The sequence below is a fragment of the Amblyomma americanum genome, chromosome 11 (genome assembly GCF_052857255.1).
Source record: "Amblyomma americanum isolate KBUSLIRL-KWMA chromosome 11, ASM5285725v1, whole genome shotgun sequence".
NCBI lineage: Eukaryota > Metazoa > Arthropoda > Arachnida > Ixodida > Ixodidae > Amblyomma > Amblyomma americanum.
Window position 1 is genome coordinate 59,404,269 of NC_135507.1, and position 23,710 is coordinate 59,427,978.

The 23,710-nt window shown below is 45.0% G+C and overlaps 1 protein-coding gene across 1 annotated transcript; it reads left to right on the forward strand.

Annotated features, from left to right (window-relative positions):
• The first annotated feature begins 508 nt into the window (after positions 1-508).
• On the forward strand, positions 509-23,480 carry LOC144109661 (uncharacterized). The gene is made up of 4 exons (XM_077642470.1): positions 509-2,339; positions 11,144-11,250; positions 18,344-18,363; positions 21,366-23,480. The coding sequence occupies exons 1-4, from the start codon at positions 1,476-1,478 to the stop codon at positions 22,217-22,219; spliced, it is 1,845 nt and encodes a 614-aa protein (XP_077498596.1). The 5' UTR covers positions 509-1,475; the 3' UTR covers positions 22,220-23,480.
• Positions 23,481-23,710: the final 230 nt, after the last annotated feature.

Below are 23,710 nucleotides of genomic sequence, written 5' to 3' on the forward strand. Positions count from 1 at the left end.
TGATCTCAGATTGTGGTGGCACGGCAAAAAATGGGAAGTATCAGACTCTGCCTTGTTAACACCTGGAACACTACCTCATTGTTGCAGCAACCAGCCACAGTGTCTCAGTAGTTATGGTGCTTGGCTGCTTACTCGAAAGACATGATTTCAATCCCAGCCACTGTGGTCGCATTTTGGTGGAGGAAAAATGCTAGGAGGCCATGCAATGTGTGATGTCTATAAATGTTGAAGAACCCCAGGCGGTCGAAATTACATGGAGCCCTCCACTAAGGCATCTTTGATAGCCTCAGTTGCGGTGGGATGTGAAACCATATAAACCAACCAACTGTCATTCCAACGTTAACAATGGATATCGTGAAACATTCTACAGCTGGAATTGTGCTTGATTGCTTGAGGAAACCTTGTGATCCAGCAGACTGCAGCACAAGTTGCAGACACAAGCTAGAGGGTACACAGCAAAAAAAAAAAAAAAACAGTAGAAAAAGTGCATGTGTTTGTGTGGCTGTGCCTTTTGTGCATCATACTCTGTCTTGCTTTTTGTGCTGTAGTCTCACAGGTTTAGCTCTTCAGTTTCCATTGTGGTTCTGTCACCCTTTTGAGCTTTTGTGTCTCATTATATCATGGCGTATTGTTTTCTCTATATTTCTGCATACAACTTCTTGATAATGTGAGCTCTGCACAGCAATAGTAATACCTTTTGGTGTGCTATCAGGTGTTGTGGGGTGATTTTAATCACTACTGTTTTATCTGATGCCTACATGCGCTTCTAGTCCATGTGCTTTTGATCCTATTTGCTGTTAGGAAATACTTACCTAGTCTGGTTCATTGCGATTTGCTATTAATGATTCATGCTTACATTTAGTGCTATGTATTGCATTGGTAACACTGCTGACAGAAATGGTTTTCTCCTTGTGGTTTTCAATGTGAGCGTTTCCATTCTGCTTTTATTTTGTGAGACCACCAGGCCTCATTTTGCTAGGATTAGTAGAAGAGGTTTGCCTTCGTTACTTTTTTACTTTGCTTTAATTGACAGAAATAATACATTCACTGCCATTCTACTGTGTCTCTAGTGAAAGCTCATAGATATTATTCTTCAAAAACTCTTGGGCAGGCTTAGAAGATCTCCTCCATGAAGCCAGGCATTAAAAGAGCACTTTGTCTAAGTTGCTGCGACTCTTAAGTTGGCTGCAGAGTATGTTCATTGCTCCGAGTAATTGTTTGAAAGTTAAAACATTCTCCCTCTAGCTCCATGGAAATTTATAAATACTAGGAAATTTTGTTTAAGAACTCATCTTTTCTGTTTTGAGGGTCAACCCACTGACCTTGAAATAAACTTAAGTTAAATGTTGTGTAATATTACCACCACCAAATATTATAACACGCATGGTCTCGTATTGACCTGAGAACTCCCCGCCTTTCTTGGTGCAGGTCTGGTCACAGCTGATCCCAAGCTCGGAGTGCTATCTGGGGAGAACATGAGTCAGCAGCTACACCAGTCCCCCCACTGCAGTCGGAGCTTCACGAAGAAAAACTGCCTAGAGCAGCACCTTCCCACCCAAACGGATGACCATCCCTACAAGTGTAACCATTACGGGAGCAGCTTTGCTCAAAACGTCACCCTGACGGACCACCCACGTACAAACACTAGTGGGCGTCCATACAAGTGTGATCACTGTGGCAGAAGCTTTGCTCAAAGGGGCCACCTGGAGGAACACCTTCGCACCCACACGGGTGAGCGTCCATACAGGTGTGACCTCTGTGATAGCAGCTTTGTTCGCAAGAGCACCCTGAGGATACACCTGCGCACCCACACGGGTGAGCGTCATTACAAGTGTAACCACTGTGACAGCAGCTTCGCTCAAAAGTCCCACCTGGATCAACACCTTCGTACCCACACGGGTGAGCATCCATACAAGTGTGACCACTGTGACAGCACCTTTTCTCGTAAGGTCCACTTGGACGTACACCTTCGCACCCACACGGGTGAACGTCCATACAACTGTGACCACTGTGGGAACAGCTTTGCTGAAAAAGGCACTCTGGTAACACACCTTCGCACACACACTGGTGAGCGTCCATTCAAGTGTGACCACTGTGACAGCAGCTTTGGTCTCAAGAGCACACTGGTGAAACACATTCGCACCCACACGGGTGAGAGACCATTTCAGTGCCAGCTCTGCCCCATGGCCTTTAAAGAAAGTACAGCCCTTGCTAAGCATGTGCGAGCCCATAAGAGTGAAAGACCTTATCAGTGTGAGTTCTGCACAAAGACGTTTAAAAAAAAATACAGTTTAAAATGTCATGAGAACAACAAGCACGCTTCAATAACCACAGCTCCTTAAAGTTTTTATATCTTTTCCCAACTTTAGATGTTAAAACCATTGCTATCTAACTTGTCTCGCTTTGTAATTTGCCTTGTTGAGAAAAAAACTGCAAATTTACATGCCTTCAAAGTACATCTGCACAGAGCAATCCTTCGGTTGCTTTCACTTCTCCATAAGAAACCGGAACATACCAAGCTGGTACTATCATGAATGACTGAAATCGTGGCATGTACAGATATGATCATGTCGTCATTTTATTACTTTCAGCGCATTAAATGATGTATGTGAATTGTGGTTGCAGTGTTTGCCACTTGCTAGCAAACTGACTTACGTACGTCAGAGGAGTACTGCATTCTTTTGCGAGTTTAATGCCACTAGAGAAGCATGCTGTTTCATTATTCTTTCCATGCTTTTGTTGTGGCTGTATTATTGGGACTCAGGAAGAGAGAAACAAACCTTAGCCGCCTGATGATAAACATTGCTCGCTTTTGTCTGCAGGTTTTTAGTTTTCTTTTGGCTTAAGTTTTTAAAAATGAAGGCTTTACAGCACTAGATTCCTGTGCATGATCTGTTGTCGATTGCTTATTTTGATTACATATTGCATTGTCAGTCTTGACAAACATGCTTTATAGACTTGAAAGCAAACAATCACCTCACTATCGCAACAGCAGTTTTTGTTCTCATTCCATTTTAAAGCGGTGGTTTTGGGGTATTTAAGCATTTTTATAGCAAGCCACTATATATTATGCTTTGTTTATGGAAACTGAAGTGAACGTGCTTTAGTGACTGCATTTCTCAAGGCGCCATTGACATAAAAAATTATTTCAATTTATAAACAGCTTGTGGAGTTGCATTTGTGAAAAACCAGTGAGCTTCGAGAAACATCAACTCCATCCTTAGATCTAGCTATGTGTTGTGAGCATTAATACTTTTGAAAACAGAGGCGCCAACCAGAAAAAAGGTCTTGCTTTGCGTTTCTGCTCCCAGCACGGGGTCCTTGTTCATAGCGAAGATGCGTTCTTCTGGTTGACGTTTTTTTGTTTTCAGATGAACCCCGTCTTGATGGTATGCCATTGCACTCTCAGATTTGTGCTTCAGTACTATATCTGCTTTTTTCATGAAGTTGATTTGGTCACAAATGGTTTACTTGCTGCTTGGGAGTGTTTTATCAGTTGTAATTGTGTGCTGTAACAGTTTCCAGGAATTGTAGTCAAATCAATAAAATTTTTCTCATCCATGCATAGTACAAAGATATAGTGCCCACAGAAAGCTGAAGCTCTCGGCAGCTTTGCTCTAAATAGCACCCTGATGCACCACCTTCGTATCCACATGGGTGAGCGTTCAGACAAGTGAGCACTGCAGCGAAGCGACATCCTTTACATATGATGGCAGCGCAAGCACATAGTGGACAGGACACGGACATACGCCAACTGACTTTTCGCTCTATTTATAGTGTTTTTAAATTGATGGCTGAAAGATATGGCACTGGAATACAGAGATGAACTAAAAACAAAAACAAATCATTAATTCAGCCATGCTTAGATGGAGCGCAGATGTTGCAAAGAGCGAGAGATCAAAGAACTTGAAAAGGGGTTTAATGGCCGTGAAAGAACCAGGCACTGAACGGGCGTCGGCACTCAGGTTCTAGGCGTCAGCGGTTGTTGTAGAGCCAGCCAGCAGCGCGCGCTCAGCGATACCACTGCCGCTACCGCGTTGGCACATCTTCGTCGTTACAATTGCCCCCGGGGATGAAAGGAGCCATCCTGGCGACTCGGCGTAGTGCAGATCAAGGGGTCATGGTAAGGCTTCAGACGACTGATGTGCACTGTTTCACGGGCACAACGGCGAAGGTCAGAGGAGGGTGTCAGAGGTTCGACGACATAGTTCACAGGGGAAGGTTGAGACAGAACACGGTAAGGTCCGTGATATTTGGCTTGGAATTTGGACTACAGGCTAGGAGTGCCTGCAGTGATCGAGAGCCAAACAAGTGAGCCGGTGGGAATGGGTGCGCGGGTTTGACCACCAGAATCCCGGCTCTCTATTTGTCGATTCTGTTCTTCGGACGTGAGGGAACGGGTGAGCTGGCGGTATTCCTCGGCATACTTGGCAATTTCAGAAGCAGTGGCGCAGTCGGATGCATCAGGAAGGTAGGGAAGAATGCTGTCAAGCATACTTGTAGGTTTACGGCCGTAAAGAAGAAAAAACGGAGAATAGCTGGTGGTGGAGTGGACGGCGGTATTATATGCGTAGGTGACGAACGGAAGGACGAGGTCCCAGTTGGAATGGTCGGGACTGATATACATGGTAAGCATGTCACCAAGAGTCCGCTAAAACCGTTCTGTGAGGCCGTTGGTCTGAGGATGGTACGCTGTGCAGGTTCTGTGAACGATGCGGCATTCTGCGAGGAGCGCTTGGACAACCTCTGATTAAAACACACGGCCGAGGTCACTCAGAAGCTCACGAGGGGCGCCGTGGCGGAGAATGAGCTGGCGGAGGATGAAGAAAGCCACGTCTCGCACTGTAGCCGCAGGAATAGCGGCCGTTTCAGCATAGGGCGTGAGATTGTCTATGGCAACGCGATCAAAGGGACGGGCAGGGCAAGGTTATGGCTGCGACGGTCCAGAAAGACGCTGTGGTGGGGACTTGCGGCGTTGGCTGTCAATGCATGAGTGAATGTACTTGCGTAAAAAGCTGTACATTCCACGTCAGTAGTACAGGTGCCCAAGTCGAGAGTAGGTTTTCAAAACACCCACATGAGCAGTCTGGGGGTCGGCATGGAAAGATGCGCAGACTTCAGCTCGTAGTTGGCGAGGAATAACGAGGAGCCATTTTCGACCATCGGGCATGTAATTACGACGATAGAGGAGACCATCATGCAGAATGAAGTGGTGGGCTTGTCGGCGAAGAGAGCGAGAGGCCGCCGTATAGGGCACTCAGACAGATGGAGCACGAGGGCTGTAATCCAGGGATCCTTGCGCTGTTCCACAAGCATGTTTGTTGGGCGCAATGAGGACAGCACGGAGTCAATGCTGGAGATGGTCGCAGTGTCGGAAGGCAGCGGAGACCGGGAGAGGGCGTCAGCGCTTGCGGCCAGAGCGGTAGACGACTTGAATGTCGTACTCTTGAAGGCGCAAAGCTCAGCGGCCAAGGCGACCCCATGGATCCTTCAACAATGACAGCCAGCACAAAGCGTGATGATCGGTGACTACGTCGAAAAGGATGGTCGTAGAGGTATGGTCAAAATTTGGTTATCACCCCCAGAATGGTCCAGCATTCTTTTTCTGTGACGTACTAATTGATCTCGGCCTTGGACAGCGTGCAGCTAGCCTAGGCGACAACGTATTCTTCAAAATCCAGCTATGCGCTGGGCGAGCACAGCACCAATGCCCACGCCGCTAGTATCCGTGTGTATCTCTGTCGAGGTGTTAGGGTCGTAATGGCAAAGGATGGAGGGTGAAGTAAGGAGTCGACGTAAGGTAGCGAAAGCTTCATCGCACTCGGAGGACCATGACGACAAAGAGCTCTGGCCTTGAATCCGCGTCAAGGGCGAAATGATGGTAGCGAAATTTCGTGTGAAGCGCCGAAAGTAGGAACAGAGGCCAATGAAACTTCGCAGTTCTTTAAAAGTCGGGAACCGTGCGAAGCTTTGCAGGATTCGGAAGGATGCCCGCTTTGGATACGACATGGCCAAGTATGGTCAGTTGGCGAGCTCCGAAGTGTCATTTCTTCAAATTTAATTGTAAGCCGGCGGCTGTGAGGCAGGTCAACACTTTGCGCAGGCGTGTCAGATGTGTGGAGAAGTCGGCCGAGAAAATAACAATGTCATCGAGGTAGCAAAGACACGTCTTCCAGCGCAAGCTATGCAAGACGTTATCCATCATCCGTTTGAATGTTGCGGGGGCATTGAAAAGACCAAATGGCATGACGTAAAATTCACATAATCCGTCAGGCGTGACAAGTGCAGTTTTTCATGGTCGCATTCGGCCATGGGTATTTACCAGTATCCAGAACGCATATCCAGGGACGAAAAGAATTCTGCACCTTGCAGGCAATCGAGGGCGTCATCGATGTGTGAGCGAGGATAAACGTCTTTCCTAGTTATTGTGTTCAGGCGGCGATAATCCACACAGAATCTTATGGAGCCATCTTTCGAACCAGCACAACCGGGGATGACCAAGGGCTGTGGGACGGCTGTATAATCCCGTGCTCGAGCATGTCGTCCACTTGTTCGGTGAGGACTTGACGCTCTGCTGCTGGCACGCGATATGGGCGCTGTCGCAGTGGTGGATGGGAGCCAGTATCGATGGCATGGTGGACATGGGAAGAACGCCCGAGGGGAGACTGGCACGCGTCAAACGATGACCAAAATTGGTGCAACAGATGGAACAGCTGGTCACCGTAGGGAGAAGTGAGATCTTGATCGATGGCACTATACAGGATGTCAGACGGCGGTTCGGGTGACAGGGGAACAGGAGTAAGAGAGTCCAGCGATGGAGCAAGAACAGTTTCTCGTTCATCTACGAGTTGCAGGAGTTCAGCCGGTTCGACGCACCCAAGGCATTCACCATCAATCAGGGTCACTGGAGGTGATAGAGGGTTGCTGACGAGCATGGCTGTCGTTGCGGAGGTCACCGTGAGGACAGCGAAGGGAAACGGCATGTTCTTGCGGTGAAGAGACGACTCGGAGGGAGTAAAGAGAACAGGGACGGCAGGTTGGTCGCTTGGTGAGGCGCACGAGATTGAGACAAGGACGGAGGAGTTTGCAGGGAGCTCGACATCGTGAGAAAGGTGTACTTTGGCCGGATATTGAGGATACCATGCGGCAGGAGAGGCGTTGGGCAGGGCAGAGAAGGAAACTCCAGCACGGGCGCAATCGACGATGGCGGAGTGCTAAGAAAGAAATTCCCATCCTAGAATTACATAATGGGGACAAGAGGAGAGGACCAGGAATTGAATGATGCACAAGACGTCTTGAATAACGACGCGCGCTATGCATGTTTCGAGTGGCTCGTCCTGTTCGCCGGTAGCAGTGCAAAGAGAAACTCCCGAAAATGGCGTCATAACTTTCTTCAGCTTTTTACAAAATTGCGCGTCGTTAATTGAGACAGCAGGTCTGGTGTCCACGAGAGCACATGTTGGAACACCTTCGACAAAGATATCAATAACGTTTGTTGGTGAAATCAGAGGCCTTGTACAGTTCCCAGTGGACGCAGCTCTTGCCCTGGGAACTGCGCTCATTAGTTTTCCGCAGCGGAAGGGCTGGCGCGACGGCGAATTGGAGAGATGGAACATAGGCACGGAGAAGAGGAGCGGCGAGAGGTGGCAGCCTGGCGGTCGGTGGAGAAGGGAGGAGGCAGTGGGTCCGCAGGCACGTGTGGTGGCTGTGTGTAACCCCCATACGCTGATGGCAGCGGGACGTCGGCAGGCGAAGGATGACTGCTGCAGTGGCGGGCGACATGGCCGGCGAAGCCGCAGGCAAAGGAAATTTGCCTGTTGTCGCGAGTACGCCACGGGCAACAGGCCATTGACCCTCCGGCGGCATCTGGTGCATGTAGGCAGGTTTATTGCCGTGCGCAGCGCACCCGCCGGTGGGAGAGTGTACTTCGAGAACTGAGGAGGAAAGCAGCAGGAAAGCGGTATATGTCGCGTGAGAGTTGAGATGCGGATGGGAGGGACAATACAGAGCAGTAACTCCCTTCTCTGCAGTGTGTGTTGCATCCGTGGACAATATGCACCGTTCAGTCAGATACGTGGCTGATAATGACAGGGAAACAGTGGGGTGATTGTGAGCTTGCAGTATGACAACAGAGTGAATGTCTTTAAAACGAAGTTGGAGAGAATGTTTGCGAGCTCTGTTTGCCACGTGTTGGTCGATGAGTTCACTTAGTGTGTCAAGTTGGGTGAACTCCTGTGGCACGGGTATGAGTGTTAAACGGGCCAAATATGTTATGGCGTGCATAGCGTCATGATTGATTGCTTAATTCAAGGGATTCCCACAGTCTGCAGGTGAGACATTGAAATTGTGCCTGATATATTATGAGTGGCTGAAGGATGAGTGCACAGCCTAGTGGGCCGTGTGAGCATGCGCGCCACCAGAGCACATAGCTATGCAACTAATCAGACCTACAGTAGTGTGAGCAGATTTACGGGTGGCTGTTAGCCATGGGGGCCAGTCCCAGATTCATGAAGGAGAAGGCCAAGAATACGAACAGTTTCTACCTGAGTAATCAGAGAACTATGTTAAAATTTAAAGAGGTTGCTTTCTGTGAGCCACCTTTATTTCCAATGCAAATGAAACAGTTTTTAGTATGTGAGAGGGTCAGACTTAGAGGTGGGAGGCAAGATTTCAATACATCCAGCACGGGCTGGAGGATGAACTCATGGATAGACGCATCTGGATGGCAGCACCACAAGGGGTTATATCATCGGCATACGCAAGCATACTGATGGAAGGGACAGTGTCTGGGGCTCGAACAAGAGGAATAAAAGCTACATTAAATAATGCAGGGGCGAGAAACGAGCCTTGGGGAACTCCTCTATTGGAAATGAATTAAGGTGCCAAAAGTCTTTCCGTAGACACGCACATGGAAGGTTCGATTTGCTAAAAGGCGTGAATGGAGAGGAGAAACTGGTGAGGGAGACTAAGAATTCGAAGGGAGGCAAGAATGACAGAGTGAAAGATGTTATCATATGCCTTTGTTTTGCCTGTGGCGATCACGTACGGTTTGAACAAGACTCTGCGGAGAGTGGTGAAGCGCGTCAGCAGCCAAAGTAGCAAGACCAACCTCAGTTCCATTTTGTGGGCGGAAACTGATTTGGGAATCCGGGTATCAATCATGGGATTACAGCCACCATGACAATCGTACGGCGAGAATGAGCTTGCAAATGGTAGGCGTGAGGGAAATTGGACGAAGGGCCAAGAGAGATACTGGAGGCTGACCTGACTTGGGTATTGGAACCACAATGGAATGCTTCCGTTCTCCTGGCATGATGCAAGAATGGCACACTTTGCTGAAAGTATATATCAAGTAGGGCTTGCCAAGCAGTTCTTCCTTCACAGAATAAGAAGTTAGGTATATGCTGTCGTGCCCGGGAGTAGTGGTACCTATGAAACACATAACTTCTATAAAAAGTCTTCAAACGATGCCAAACATCCAGCAACATCTAAATCTAGATTGAAACGTTTAAAAGACATATCAGCAATAGAGGTTTATCCACAAACATTTTAAAAACGCACTGACAAAAGAGGTTTATTCACAAATGTTTTAATAATATATGACAAAAAAGAGGTTTACTCAAACGTTTTGAAAACTTCTCTAAATATACATTTTCCACGCAATGTTTTAAAATTTCTCTGACGAGATGTTTACTTGGGAACGTATGCAGATATGAAAGTGCAGGTATGAAACTTTTCAGTGTAAGTATGAAAAGGCAGCCTCTGCAAAACAAGCATCCTGCTACTTCCAGTTTTAATTGGCAAGCAATTTAGTTTTTTTTTTTGGACACCTATATAAACTATGTTCAGAGACTGATGAAGCGGGTTTTCTTGCCTCATTAGCAACGTGTATTTATGCTGCAAAGGGCAGCTTACTGCCTTTTGCAGGTTGGATCTGTGCTGCACATATCTCAGCAAACAAAATCTGCAGCTCTGAAAAAAGCATGAGCACTAAACCTAATGAAATAGCCCAGTAAAAAAAGAAACCAATCGGTCCAGTTGGAATCAGTTGGACCCAATTGGTCAGCCAGTTAGGTTGATGAACCCAACTGGGTAGTCCATTTGGTTTCCCTAGTTCCAGTTGGGCATTCCAATTGGTTCTGCGTTTCCAACTGGATTACCCAACTGGTTTGTGAGGTTCCAATTGAGTTTGGCACTCCAAGTTGTATCGCCCAACTGGAACCATTTGAAACCAATTGGGGTTCCCTGTTGTACCCAAGACAATCGATTGGAAGCTGATCTCCCAACTGGAAGCTCAAGTTGGTTTCAAGTGGGCGATCCAATTGGAAAATCTAAGTGCAAGTCAATGATGTACTTCAGTCTGTATATATATATAGCTGGCTATAAAACAGAACACTAGGCTAATTATTATTGTAAAAGAGACATAGTAGCCGCTTAATCTCGAATTCTTTTCATTACTTCCATCATCGCTGCGGGCGTTCTTAAATTAGATAGCTTTACTTAATGTTCACCCACTACTGCCTCCAGCTGGACGGTGTATATAAATGACTGCGAAAGTGTGCTCTGTGGATATAGGTTAAATGAGAACTTGTGTTGGTATACAGTGTTTGATTCCATGTGTGTAATGCACGTTTGTTGGTGTCTCTTTATTTTTCATAGCGACGTGTATTTATAATAGTTCTCTTGTAGAAATGTTGGCAGCAGTCTCACAGCAGTCATAGAAGAAAGGCCAATTGGTTTCAATGCAATTCTAATTTTTTATGCTGACCAGTTCAAACCATTTGAGTCGAATAGGTATGCCAACTTAGTTCAATTGGTGGGCAATTTCGCCTAGTTGGGTGGCCAAATATTTCTAATTAGAAGCACCAGTTGGGCTCAACTGCTCGAGCCCAATGGATGCCTAAAACAAATTTGGTTTTCGACCCATCGGTTTCAACTGGAAATTTTCCAGCTGGACCTATTGTTTTTTTTAAAGGCTGGGTTCCCACTGGTTGATTTTAGAGGGTTCTAAAAAATATCTAAATATGTTCTTAACGAGTTCTTACGACTAAGTTTTCTAGATCTTTTCTGGTGGGGCATTGCGGCCGGGCACGGCACGCATCCAAACATGGCCTCAAATGTGCTCGTCTCTGCCTGTCTGCAGGTTCTGCTTCTGAACGGTTCATTTACAACGTCATCCTTTATGTTTAGTGAGCTGGAGTACAAGCCGATCGCCGAGCCTTATCTTCAGCCGCCCTCAGTGACGGCAAAGTGCGCTGTCTACAACGAAATCTAATCCAGTACCATTCACCAATCACAGTCGACCACGGTTCCGCCGATTGTCTACATAAGCAAGCATCTGGATCCTACTCAGTTGTGGACACGGCACGCACCCAAACGTGGCCTCAAATGTGCTCATCTTTGCCTGTCTGCAGGTAAGACAGAGTGCACCTTCGTTTCGAAGCAACCATTTGTCTCTTATTGCCGTGCCGTGCCCGTGCACACTGTTCTTGATTTTATGTGATTGCTGGTTCGTTTTTCTTAAGCTTGTGACAAATGGAGATATTGAGTCGAACCCGGGTTCCCCTAACGTTGATGAGAAGCTGGAACAAATTCTCCTAACACTAAAGGAACACATGAAAATGCTTGGTGATGTTAAGCGCGACCAGCGAGCAGTACAAAAGGACGTTGAGGAAAGTGGTACTACTATAAAAAATCTCGAAGACCGTCTAAATAAACGAATCTGCACTTTCCACTGTAACCAAGACAAGAAGTAGTCAACGACTTAAGAAAAGATATCACTCAGCTTTCCAAAATTGTTGACGATTTAGAAAATCGCCAGTGGTGTAATAACTTGATCATATTTGGACTGCCCAAAGAAGAAGATGAAACCCCTGATGATCTGTCAAAAGCTGTAAATGAAAAGCTATTCACAGTGGTTGGCGTCAACCCTATCAGTATAAAGCGAATGCATCGCATAGGAAAAAGAGGGGCATAATGCCGGCCAGTGATTTTCCGATTATACGACTTCAAAGAAAAGATTGCAATCCTGCAAAACTGCAAAAAGCTTTAAAACACGGGCATTTCTGTCGGTGAAGATTTTTCAAGGGGTATGATTTATTGCGGAAAATATCTCTGGGAAAGTGCCAAAAATGACAAGTTGAATGGAGCACGTGTGTGTCCAGTGCATGACAAGTTATTTGTCAATGATAAGGCGTACTACTGGGACAATGATTCTGTGACGTTTGTGGCTTATCAGGCCTCTCGTCACAGCTCAAACGATAACACTCCGGGGCACACAGAGTCGTCTTCCTGACTTGTTAACTGTTATAAATTTGAATGTGTGAAGTTTAGAGAATAAGACCTTACATTTCGAAAGCATCCTTTTTGAGCATGAACCAGACATAGTCATTGTAACTGAAACATGGTTAAACGAGTTTATGGATAATACAGAACTTCTCCCGCCTAATTACACAGCTTGCCGTAAAGACCGACGGAACCAGAGGTGGAGGTGTTGCCATTTTTTGCAAATCTAGTATTATTTGCATTGAAATACTGTCACCACTAGACCTAGAGTGCGTCTTGTGCAATATGAAAATCGATATCTCTTTCACAGTCACTGCGGCGTATAGAACTCCAGGTAGTACTGAAGATTATACACAGTCACTAAAGGATTTTTAATACCCCTGTTTGCTAACACAACAAAGAAAATTATAATGGCTGGGGATTTCAATCTGCCCCATATAGACTGGGAAAATTACAAGGAGAGTACGGTTGATGTGGCACTATCCCATGCCTTTTTAGATCCCGTATTTTCTCTAAATATGTTTTAGCTTGTCAGCACGCATACAAGAAACGCTGAGTCCGGAAAATCCCTACTTGATCTAGTCTTTCTGAGTCAGTCGGCAACACAATATCATTCACGCTGTGATGTCATGAGTGGTCTTTCCGACCATATGATGGTAATCGTCCGGCTGTCCATCAAGTGGCAGAAACCGCACCCCGCAAATACTGTGCTAGTCTCTGCTTTTTCTAGAGCAGACGATGTAGGAATACGACTGTCTAGAACAAGGCTTCGACGGGTTCAGTAATTTTTAACTCTTGAATCAACATCTCTAAATCAAGCTTGGGAACAGTTTAAATAAGTATAATTCACAAGAACATAATATCCTTCATTCCTACGTGCATCAAGAAAGTTTGCAAGAGAAACCCGTGGATATCTCTGAGTATTATTCACATGAAGCACCAGTTGAAACGTATGAGAACAAAACGCACAAATCCAACCTCACATGTAACAAAAGAAAGGATTAAAAACCTTTCCCAGGCATTTAAAGCAGAGATTGCAAGAGCAAAATAGCGATTAGGAATGAATCCTTGACTACATTTATTAAAACATCTCCGGGAAAATTCTGGCGGTACCTCTCAAAACAGAAATCCCCCATTCCGTTCTTGAAAACCGCTACTTGTGCAGTTAGTGATAGTAGTAAAATGGCATGCGTTTTTAATGATAATTTCGAGTATTTACCTGGGATGATGGTACAACACCGCATCTAGAATCACCCGATATACCGTCTTTACTGGATATAAAAATAAGTCAGGACGGAGTTCTTAACCTTCTTCATAATCTCTACACGATAAAATCCGTAGGACCGGTTGAAATTCTATATACCCTCCTAAAATGGTACTCAGAATGGGGTTCTTACTATCTTGTAGAAATAGTTGTCTCTTCTATCTGATGAAGTCCCTGGCGACTGGAAGTATGCCAAAGTAATACCAATCAATAAGCAAAGAGCAATACATGATATAACATTAGTACCGACCAATCTTTGACGAGTACGTGTTGCAAAACATTTGAACACATTTTAACTGAACACCTAATGGAATTTCCTCAAGCAAATGGGGTTCTGGGAAGCCACCAGCGTGGTTTCCGACGTGGATATTCCACTATTATCATATTAAGTGAAATTGTACATGACATGGCCAATTGTATTGACGAAAGATGGCAAATAGATATCATTTTTATCGATTTTAGGAGAGCGTATTATAGAATATCCCACCAAAAGCTACTATTGAAATTTCACAACTTATTGAAGAATATTATTGTAATAAAATGGATTGAGGTATACCTAACGCATAGACAGCAGTTTGTTTCTCTTGACAACGTTGCCAGTTCAAATAAAAAGGTACGATGTTCCACAATTCTCTGTGATAGGTCCTTTGCTTTTTTCTTTGTATAGCATTGTTTACATGAGCCCGACAGTGGCGGGTCGAGTAGGGCTGCGCCAGATGTCGGGCTGACCACCCGACACGTTTATATGAACCCATTTTCTGTCGGGCAGAGATCGCCGCTACCCCTAGCGTCGAGCAAGCAAACCATGCGCGGATGCTAGAAGAAGAGGAGGAGCGCCCAGGCTTACGCAGCGCCGCCATAACAGAGAGGAGGCAGGAGAGGGGGCGCTAAGCCCATGCAGCAGCGTATACATGGTCCTTCCAACCGGGTCGGGCCAACATCGGGGCGAGTCAACCCACCCCCTGCAGCCGGGCTGGCCCAGCTCGACTCGACGACCACTTATCTCGACCCCCTAGCGTATACATTAGCCCGACAACCGGTTTTCTGCCCGACAGCCGACTTAACCCGACTTTTGTCGGGCTCTTGTAAACTCAAAGTATGTTAGCGATATGAGCACCGGCTTTTCGCCAGAGGTAACGATTAAACATTACGCAGATGATACTGTCATTTATTGTAATATAAAATCTTGTGATGATCACAAGAGACTGAATGACCATCTAGATATAATCAATACCTGGTGCCAACAGTCACAAATGGACATGAACACAGAGAAGACCGTTTGTATGCATATGATGCGTAAAAACAACCCCTTGTATCTTCTTATAAAATTCGTGATGTCATTTTAAAAGATGTCCCTGAGTTCAGGTACTTGGGCTTGTGTCTCAGACATGATCTAAATTGGTCATTGCATGTAATCAAGTTTGTGATAAGGTGATCAGAAACTTTCGGGCGCTACGGAAGAAGCTTACTGACGCCACGCCAGATGTGAAGTTGCTAGCATCATAGACCTACTGAACTAGAGACCTGTGACGAGTATGGATGCCCGCTCGGCTCCGCTTTCAGTAGGTTTTGGTTTCGGTTTTCACAGTTTTGCGATTTTTTGCTGGCAACATGGGTACCTCCGAAGCCAAATCCTCATCCATCCAAAGTCTAAGTGTTTTCCTCTCTCATTTTTTTGTGTTCATTGCGACCTCGGGCACCTCGGGCTCAGCGCATCGTTGCGTCGTGTTCTTGTGACCTTGCTCGCAGTGTATTGATTCAGTGCACACGATGGCAACGCGTCGTGCTCAGTGCGACGCTCGTTTTAAGGGAAGAGGGATCCTGTTAGCTGAAGAGGTCGGGAATTCTGCGGCAGCGTGAAGACTTGACCTCAACGGGTCAACCATCCGAGGATGGCGGCTGCAGCGGGAGGGGCTCTTTAAATGTGAGCCCGACTGCGAAGGATTTCGAGCCTCGCCGCGGCCATTACGTCCAGCTGGAGAAAAAAGTGGCGGACTTTGTTATCGAGCAGCGCAATTGTCTCATGGGGCTCAATGTCGAGCTGATCCGTTGGAAAATTAGAGGCGTTGCTTGGGAGATGGGAAGTTCAGAGCATCTCGTGGTCGGGTGCAGACGTTCATTGAGAGAGGAATGGATACTCTCTGCGGCGAACAACATCGATGCGGCAGAAGTTTCCCGGGAAACTTCGATAGCGAAAAGGAGGACTCAGTTTCTGAGAACTCGGCCTCCGAAAGCGAGGAAGATGAGTGAGCATGTTCGCCACTTTGTTTTGCGTCCCTATTTATTTTTTCCCGCTGGGCAGCATGTAAAGTCACCCCTCGCGTTACATTTGCGGTCGCGTTACATTCGAGTAAATACGGTATTTGAAATGTGAACGTGTGCAGAACAAAGCTCAGGTTCACTCATAATGCTTATTCTAGAATGCAGTCAGTTTCAGAACTTAGAAAAACGGCTGGACTAACTAGCCACTGTTAAGAAGAAAATGGAACACAACAGGATTGTTTTCTTCTATCATATTCTACGTGGCTATTACAAAGTAAACCTCGAAAGGTACATTATAGCAGACAGTTCCACCCAGTCTAGGACAAAACACACTAAACATATCCAACCACTGACTTGCTGGGCAGACTCTTTTCATTATTCTTTTCTCGTGAGGACAATAGATGACTGGAACAAACTACCCAATGAGGTTATAAATTCTAAGACTTAGGGCTTTGAAGCTGCACTACGGGAATATTCTATGAGTGTGTATATATGTTTTTGTGTGCTAGCCCTGTTACCTGTCATTGTTTTAGTGATCGGTGTACATTGCTGTCTGTTTTCTTTTTGTTAACTTCTGACAGTCATACCTGCCCTTAATTATAATTGTTTGTACTTTGCTATTACGGCCACGCGCCTTTCTTCTTGTCACATCGCACCACTGCGGCTGACCTTGTGTGCACTGTTCAAATATTCGTTTCTGTGTGTACATTTGTTTTTCTTTTTTGTCAACATTTTGTCATATCACGTGCTGTCAGTGACGTTCAAGAATTCCTAGTGTTCAGAGTTCGTAATTTTTTCAGTTTTTCTTGTATTTTACATTCAAGTTCTAACGAAGTGTGTACTGGTAAAACTGCAACTCCTGCCTTTGCCTGTGCCGGCAGTATGAATAAACAAATAAATAAATATAACACCTCTTTTTGCCTCATTGTCTACAGAACATCTGAAAATAGATTTCTTCCAGACACTATCGTATACTTTTGCAGATGCTTGTTACACATTGCGTAGCCCTTCTTGTGTTTCGGGAGGTAGTTTTTAGGCATTCAGTGGAGGCTAGCAGCTCTGCCATCGTTAGGACAGAAGTAATCTCATCGGAGGGCTCTGTAAGTGATAAGTCATCAGGAGATGTAGAGGTGCAGTCATAGTGTGGAAAAAATTGACAGGCTGCTTGTTGTGCAAATGTATCCTCATCCACATTCAGCGTGATGCGAATGCTCTCTGTGTAATCTGAAACCTGAGAATTGGGCGCTCCATGGCGTGAAACACTCTCTAAGGATGTCTATTGCCCTGCGTACAGGACAAGCGGGCACACCATGCAGCCTAGCGTCGCCAGCTGTCTAGCCGCCTTGCTGAGCGCCGTGCACGTGCTGTAGCCTGGTGAAGAGTGAGAAGTGCCAATGGGTCGCTGGGTTGACGAGAAGCATAATGATCCGCCTGGCGACGGAGAATGCACAGATTCAAGGGATGTATTTCCGGGTTTAGGTAGTCCATTTGCAGTAGTGGTGATATATAGTGTGTCGCAAAAACAGCAGAGTACAGTGCTAAGACAAGTTGAGTGTAAATAAACGGTTGTCTGCGCGTACAGAGTCCCATGATGTTATGCGTACGCTGCGGCATATTTTCCGTAGACTCGAAGGAGTGAGGGAGATAAAAATGGGGTTGTGATCACTACCCGAAGTATCTGAATCAGCAGCGAAACGAGGGTTAGCGGGGCCTAACCACCAAGTCAAATCAGGTGAGGGCACTTCAGAGCGGTGTTCGGATGGTTTAAATGTTGAAATGAATGATCTGAAAACCTGCCTTGGATGTGTTTACCCCTTGAGGAATCCTATGGGTAACCCCACGCTCCATAGTTGGCTGGCGTAAGTGCAATGAGAAAAATATTGCCCACCTTACGCACTCTAAGATCCAACGGCGCTTTACTTGTCACCCAATCAAGAATTTGCAAACTGGCAGCGAGCTTACAGCTTTCACGAGCGAAATGGTGTTGTTGCCTCAAGTACGATGGCCAAATGTGTGAAACAGAAGAAAATGAAATCATAACCTTCGCCCTTGGCAAACCACTTGCAAGGTTGACACAGAAAAGAAAGCTGCATCGGTATGAGCATCAACACTGACAACAAATTCGAGTGACGAGGTGCGTGTGCATAGTATTTTTTTGTGTGCTTATACTGCAGGTGTGGCTTCATACGGCTCAATGCATTTCAAGCCGCAGCATGTCGCTAATGAAATTGGGCTTTGCCTTTGCGCGTGCTCTGCGGGTTCCTGACCCGTTCGCGCTTTTATTAATTGGAGCAAAGCTCTGGAAATGTCTAGCCACAGATGCAAATAAATTTTCCGCAGTCAAAGCTATTCGGGTAACCAGACTTGAGACAGTTGATTTTGATGCAGGTTGAATTAAGTTCTTCCATTCAAACTGGATAATGAGTATCGCGTGCACCAGTGGACAAATAAACGCAAGAAGTGCTAAGGCACTGACTACACTGGCGCCTAGCTGCTAAAAATTGAATGCATCTTTGTGTTTTTCTCTGACAGTCTTGGTGACACAGTCATGAGTGAGCTTTTCGTAGCTCTGCCGGTCGTGACTATCGATGCACCATTTACTTTGTTTCCTTCTGCCTTTGATCGCACAGCTAGTGCAATGTTCCGATTGCCGCGCTGTTTGCTTTTGCGAAGTGGCCATAAATGCCCTGGTACATATGCACCGAGCAACTGTCGTAACTGTCATTGGAAGCTCTGCTGTCTGTTTTGTGGCCCGACGGAGGCGATGCATCCGGCAGTACTAGGAGGCAGCTGATTAATTTCTACAAGAGACTGTTTGTACATAAAATTACAATTTTTTTATCTATCGTTTGCTTTCCATAGTTTGTTCCAGGTCTTGCATTGGATTGGGCAACCGCACGTAAACCACACGTAACGTCTCTTGAATTGTAAGCATTTTGGAAAGAACTGAAATTATGCTTAAATTTATAAAAGTGTGAACAGCCAAACTGAAATTGTAGGAGTAAAAGAAATTGCGAACGTGAAATGTTTCGAAAAGATTTGCTTCAACAGCTGGGCTTGAAAATAATGAACGTAGAGCTCTTTCCAGAAGTGAAAACAATTTATACGAATCGGTTTTTTTGGAGTTACCCCACACCAGGTACGAGGCCAAAATATAATTGTTTTTTAACCTGTTGCGGGAACAGACGCTTATATGATAGGTAACACAAACAGACCTGGCCATTTTCAGTGGAGTAATGCAGCACCCTATCGGTAACATTTTTATATGTTGTACCCTACTACAGTGCACATAAATTGCACAGGCCTTTCCAAGAAGTGTTTCATCCCCATTAACAATTTTTGTATTGCTTTAAGGCTGGAAAACTGTAACAAGCGATTGTGCAGTTGCCTTCATTTCATCATGTCTTCTATGTTTTGTAATTCATACTTTGAGTAGCTGTCTAAAGCTGTGCTGTTGAGGATAGTAATTAATTGCCTCAAAGGGTGCTGTAAGGTTTCATACTATACGTTCAGGCAGCTTTGAGGGGATGCTTTTCAGAGATATTGGACCATAGTTAAAAGAGCTTGTATGGTTACTGTGTTCAAAGATTACTATTGTCCTTGCTTTTTTCTCGCTTGTGAGTCATGTGAGGCACGAAAGAACTGCGATAAAATCGCTGCTTCTTCATTTTAATTCACTATAATACTAGACCCAGCCTGCCTCAAGTGACGGAACAACAACAAATACAGAAGCAGCGACTATATTGCAGTTCTGTCATGCTGCACATGGCCTATATACTCAAGCTGATGTCACAGTCATCATTCAGCTGTTTAAACTGAAGAAGCAGGATTGAACCATTCGACTACAAGTTATTTGCCGGTCATAGCCAAATATCACGTGGTGATTCATGCATATTAGTGTCTTCTGCATCATTCTAGAGAAGAAAACCTGCCATCATTAGGTGTTCGTACTTTTTTGCTATTTAACTTCACTCGCATTCTAATTTGCCTTGCAGTTCTTATTCTAATCAAGTTTTTTGCTCTCTTTCATTTTGCAGGCATCAAAACGAATATTGGCGACCAATGAGTACACAAGCTGCCTGAAGGACCATCTTCCAAAACCAATTCTTTCAGCATATGCAGGCTGAACTGCTTGATGTTCATGATGTAAAATAGCATAGCCAGTGATCTCAGACTGTGGTGTCTGCACAAAATGGGACGTATCAGACCCTGCCTTGTTAACGCCTGGAACACAACCTCATCGTTGCAGCAACCAGCCACAATGCCTCAGTGGTTATGGTGCTTGGCTGCTTACTCGAAAGACATGTCAATCCCAGCCGCTGTGGTCGCATTTTGGTGGAGGAAAAATGCTTGGAGGCCATGTAATGTGTGATGTCAGCACATGTTTAAGAAGCCCAGGTGGCCGAAATTACCTCCACTATGACGTCCCTGATAGCCTGAGTTGCTGTGGGATGTTAAACCCTATAAACCAACCGACCATCATTTCAACATGAACAATGGATATCGTGAAACATTCAACAGGTGGAATTGTGCATGATTGCTGAGGAAACCTTGTGATCCAGTAGACTGCAGCACAAGCTGCAGACACAAGCTAGATGGTACACAGCAAAAAAAAAAAGAACTGCAGTGGAGAAAGTGCATGTGTTTGTGTGGCTGTGCCTTTTGTGCATCATACTTTGTCTTGCTTTTTGTGCTGTAGTCTCACAGGTTTAGCTCTTCAGTTTCCATTGTGGTTCTGTCACCCTTTTGAGCTTTCGTGTCTCATTATTTCATAGCTTATTGTTTTCTCTATATTTCTGCATACAACTTCTTGATAATGTGAGCTCTGCACAGCAATAGTAATACCTTTGGTGTGCTTTCATATGGTGTGGGGTGAACCTTAATCACTACTGTTTTATCTGTCATTCACAGGAGCTTCTAGTGCTTGTGCTTTTGATCATATTTGCTGTTGGGAAATACTTACCTAGTCTGGTTCATTGTGATTTGCTATTTAATATTCATACGTATATTTAGTGCTATGTATTACATTGGTAACATTGCTGACAGAAATGGTTTTCTCCTTGTGGTTTTTAATGTGAGCGTTTCCATTCTGCTTTTATTTTGCGAGACCACCAGGCCTCATTATGCTAGGTTTAGTAGAAGAGTTTTGCCTTTGTTGTATTTTTTACTTTGCTTTAATTGACAGAAATAATACATTCACTGCCATTGTACTGTGTCTCTAGTGAAAGCTCATGGATATTACATTATTCTTCAAAAACTCTTGGGGAGGCTTAGAAGATCTCTATGAAGCCAGGCATTATACTAGCACTTTGTCTAAGTTGCTGCGACTCTTAAGTTGGCTGCAGAGTATGCTCATTGCTCCGAGTAATTGTTTGAAAGTTAAAACATTCTCCCTCTAGCTCTATGTAAATTTATAAATACTAGGAAATTTTGTTTAACTCATCTTTCTGTTTTGAGGGTCAACCCACTGACCTTGAAATAAACTTAAGTTAAATGTTGTGTAATATTACCACCACCAGATATTATAACACGCATGGTCTCGTATTGACCTGAGAACTCCCCGCCTTTCTTGGTGCAGGTCTGGTCACAGCTGATCCCAAGCTTGGAGTGCTGTCTGGGGAGAACATGAGTCAGCAGCTGCACCAGTCCCCCCTCTGCGATCGGAGCTTCACGAAGAAAAACTGCCTAGAGCAGCACCTTCCCACCCAAACGGATGACCATCCCTACAAGTGTAACCAGTACGGGAGCAGCTTTGCTCAAAATGTCACCCTGACGGACCACCCACATACAAACACTAGTGGGCGTCCATACAAGTGTGATCACTGTGGCAGAAGCTTTGCTCAAAGGGGCCACCTGGAGGAACACCTTCGCACCCACACGGGTGAGCGTCCATACAGGTGTGACCTCTGTGATAGCAGCTTTGTTCGCAAGAGCACCCTGAGGATACACCTGCGCACCCACACTGGTGAGCGTCATTACAAGTGTAACCACTGTGACAGCAGCTTCGCTCAAAAGTCCCACCTGGAGCAACACCTTCGTACCCACACGGGTGAGCATCCGTACAAGTGTGACCACTGTGACAACACCTTTTCTCGTAAGGGCCACTTGGACGTACACCTTCGCACCCACACGGGTGAACGTCCATACAACTGTGACCACTGTGGGAACAGCTTTGCTGAAAAAGGCACACTGGTGAGACACCTTCGCACCCACACGGGTGAGAGACCTTTCCAGTGCCAGCTCTGCCCCATGGCCTTTAAAGAGAGTACAGCCCTTGCTAAGCATGTGCGAGCCCATAAGAGTGAAAGACCTTATCAGTGTCAGTTCTGCACAGTGACGTTTAAAAGAAAATACAGTTTAAAATGCCATGAGAACAACAAACACGCTTCAAAAACCACAGTTCCTTAAAGTTTTGATATCTTTTCATAACATTAGATGTTAAAACCATTTCTAGCGAACTTGTCTCACTTTGTAATTTGGCTTCTTGAGAAAAAAAACTGCAAATATACATGCCTTTAACGTACATCTGCACAGAGCAATCCTTCGGTTGCTTTCACTGCTCCATGAGAAACCTGAACATACCAAGCTGGTACTATCATGAATGCGACTGAAATCGTGGCGTGTGCAGATATGATCTTGTCGCCATTTTATTACTTTCAGCACCTTGAATCGTGTGTGAATTGTGTTTGCAGTGTTTGGCACTAGCTAGCAAACTGACTTATTTACGTCAGAGCAGTTCTGCGTTTTTTGTGAGTGTAATGCCACCAGACAAGCATGCTGTTTCATTATTCTTTCCATGCTTTTGTTGTGGTTGTATTATTGGGACTCAGGAAGAGAGAAACAAACCTTAGCCGCCTGATGATAAACATTGCTCGCTTTTGTCTTCAGGTTTTTAGTTTTCTTTTGGTTTAAGTTTTTAAAAATGAAGGCTTTACAGCACTAGATTCCTGTGCATTATCTGTTGTCGATTGCTTATTTTGATTACATATTGCATTGTCAGTCTTGACAAACATGCTTTATAGACTTGAAAGCAAACAATCACCTCACTATCTCAACAGCAGTTTTTGTTCTCATTCCATTTTGAAGCGGTGGTTTTGGGGTATTTAAGCATTTTTATAGCAAGCCACTGTATATTATGCTTTGCTTATAGAAACTCAAGTGAACGTGCTTTAGTGACTGCATTTCTCAAGGTGCCATTGACATAAAAAATTATTTCAATTTATAAACAGCTTGTGGAGTTGCATTTGTGAGAAACCAGTGAGGTTCGAGGAACATCAACTGCATCCTTAGATTTAGCTATGTGTTGTGAGCATTAATACTTTTGAAAACAGAGGTGCCAACCTGAAAAAATGTCTTACTTGACGTTTCTGCTCCCAGCACGGGGTCCTTGTTCATAGCGAAGATGCGTTCTTCTGGTTGACGTTTTTCTGTTTTCAGATGAACCCCTTGTCTAGATGGTATTCCATTGCACTCTCAGATTTGCGTTTCAGTACTATATCTGGTTCTTTTCATGAAGTTGATTTGGTCACAAATGGTTGACTTGCTGCTTGGGAGTGTTTTTTCTGTTGTAATTGTGTGCTGTAGCCGTGTCTAGGATTTGTGGTCAAATCAATAAAATTTTTCTCATCCATGCAAAGTACAAAGATATAGTGCCCACAGAAAGCTGAAGCTCTCGGCAGCTTTGCTCTCAATAGCACCCTGATGCACCACCTTCGTATCCACATGGGTGAGCATCCATACAAGTGAGCACTGCAGCGAAGCGACATCCTTTACATATGATGGCAGCGCAAGCACATTGTGGACAGGACACGGACATACGTCAACTAATTGGTCGCTCTGTTTATAATGTTTTTAAATTTATGGGCTGAAAGATAGGGCACTGGAATACAGAGATGAACT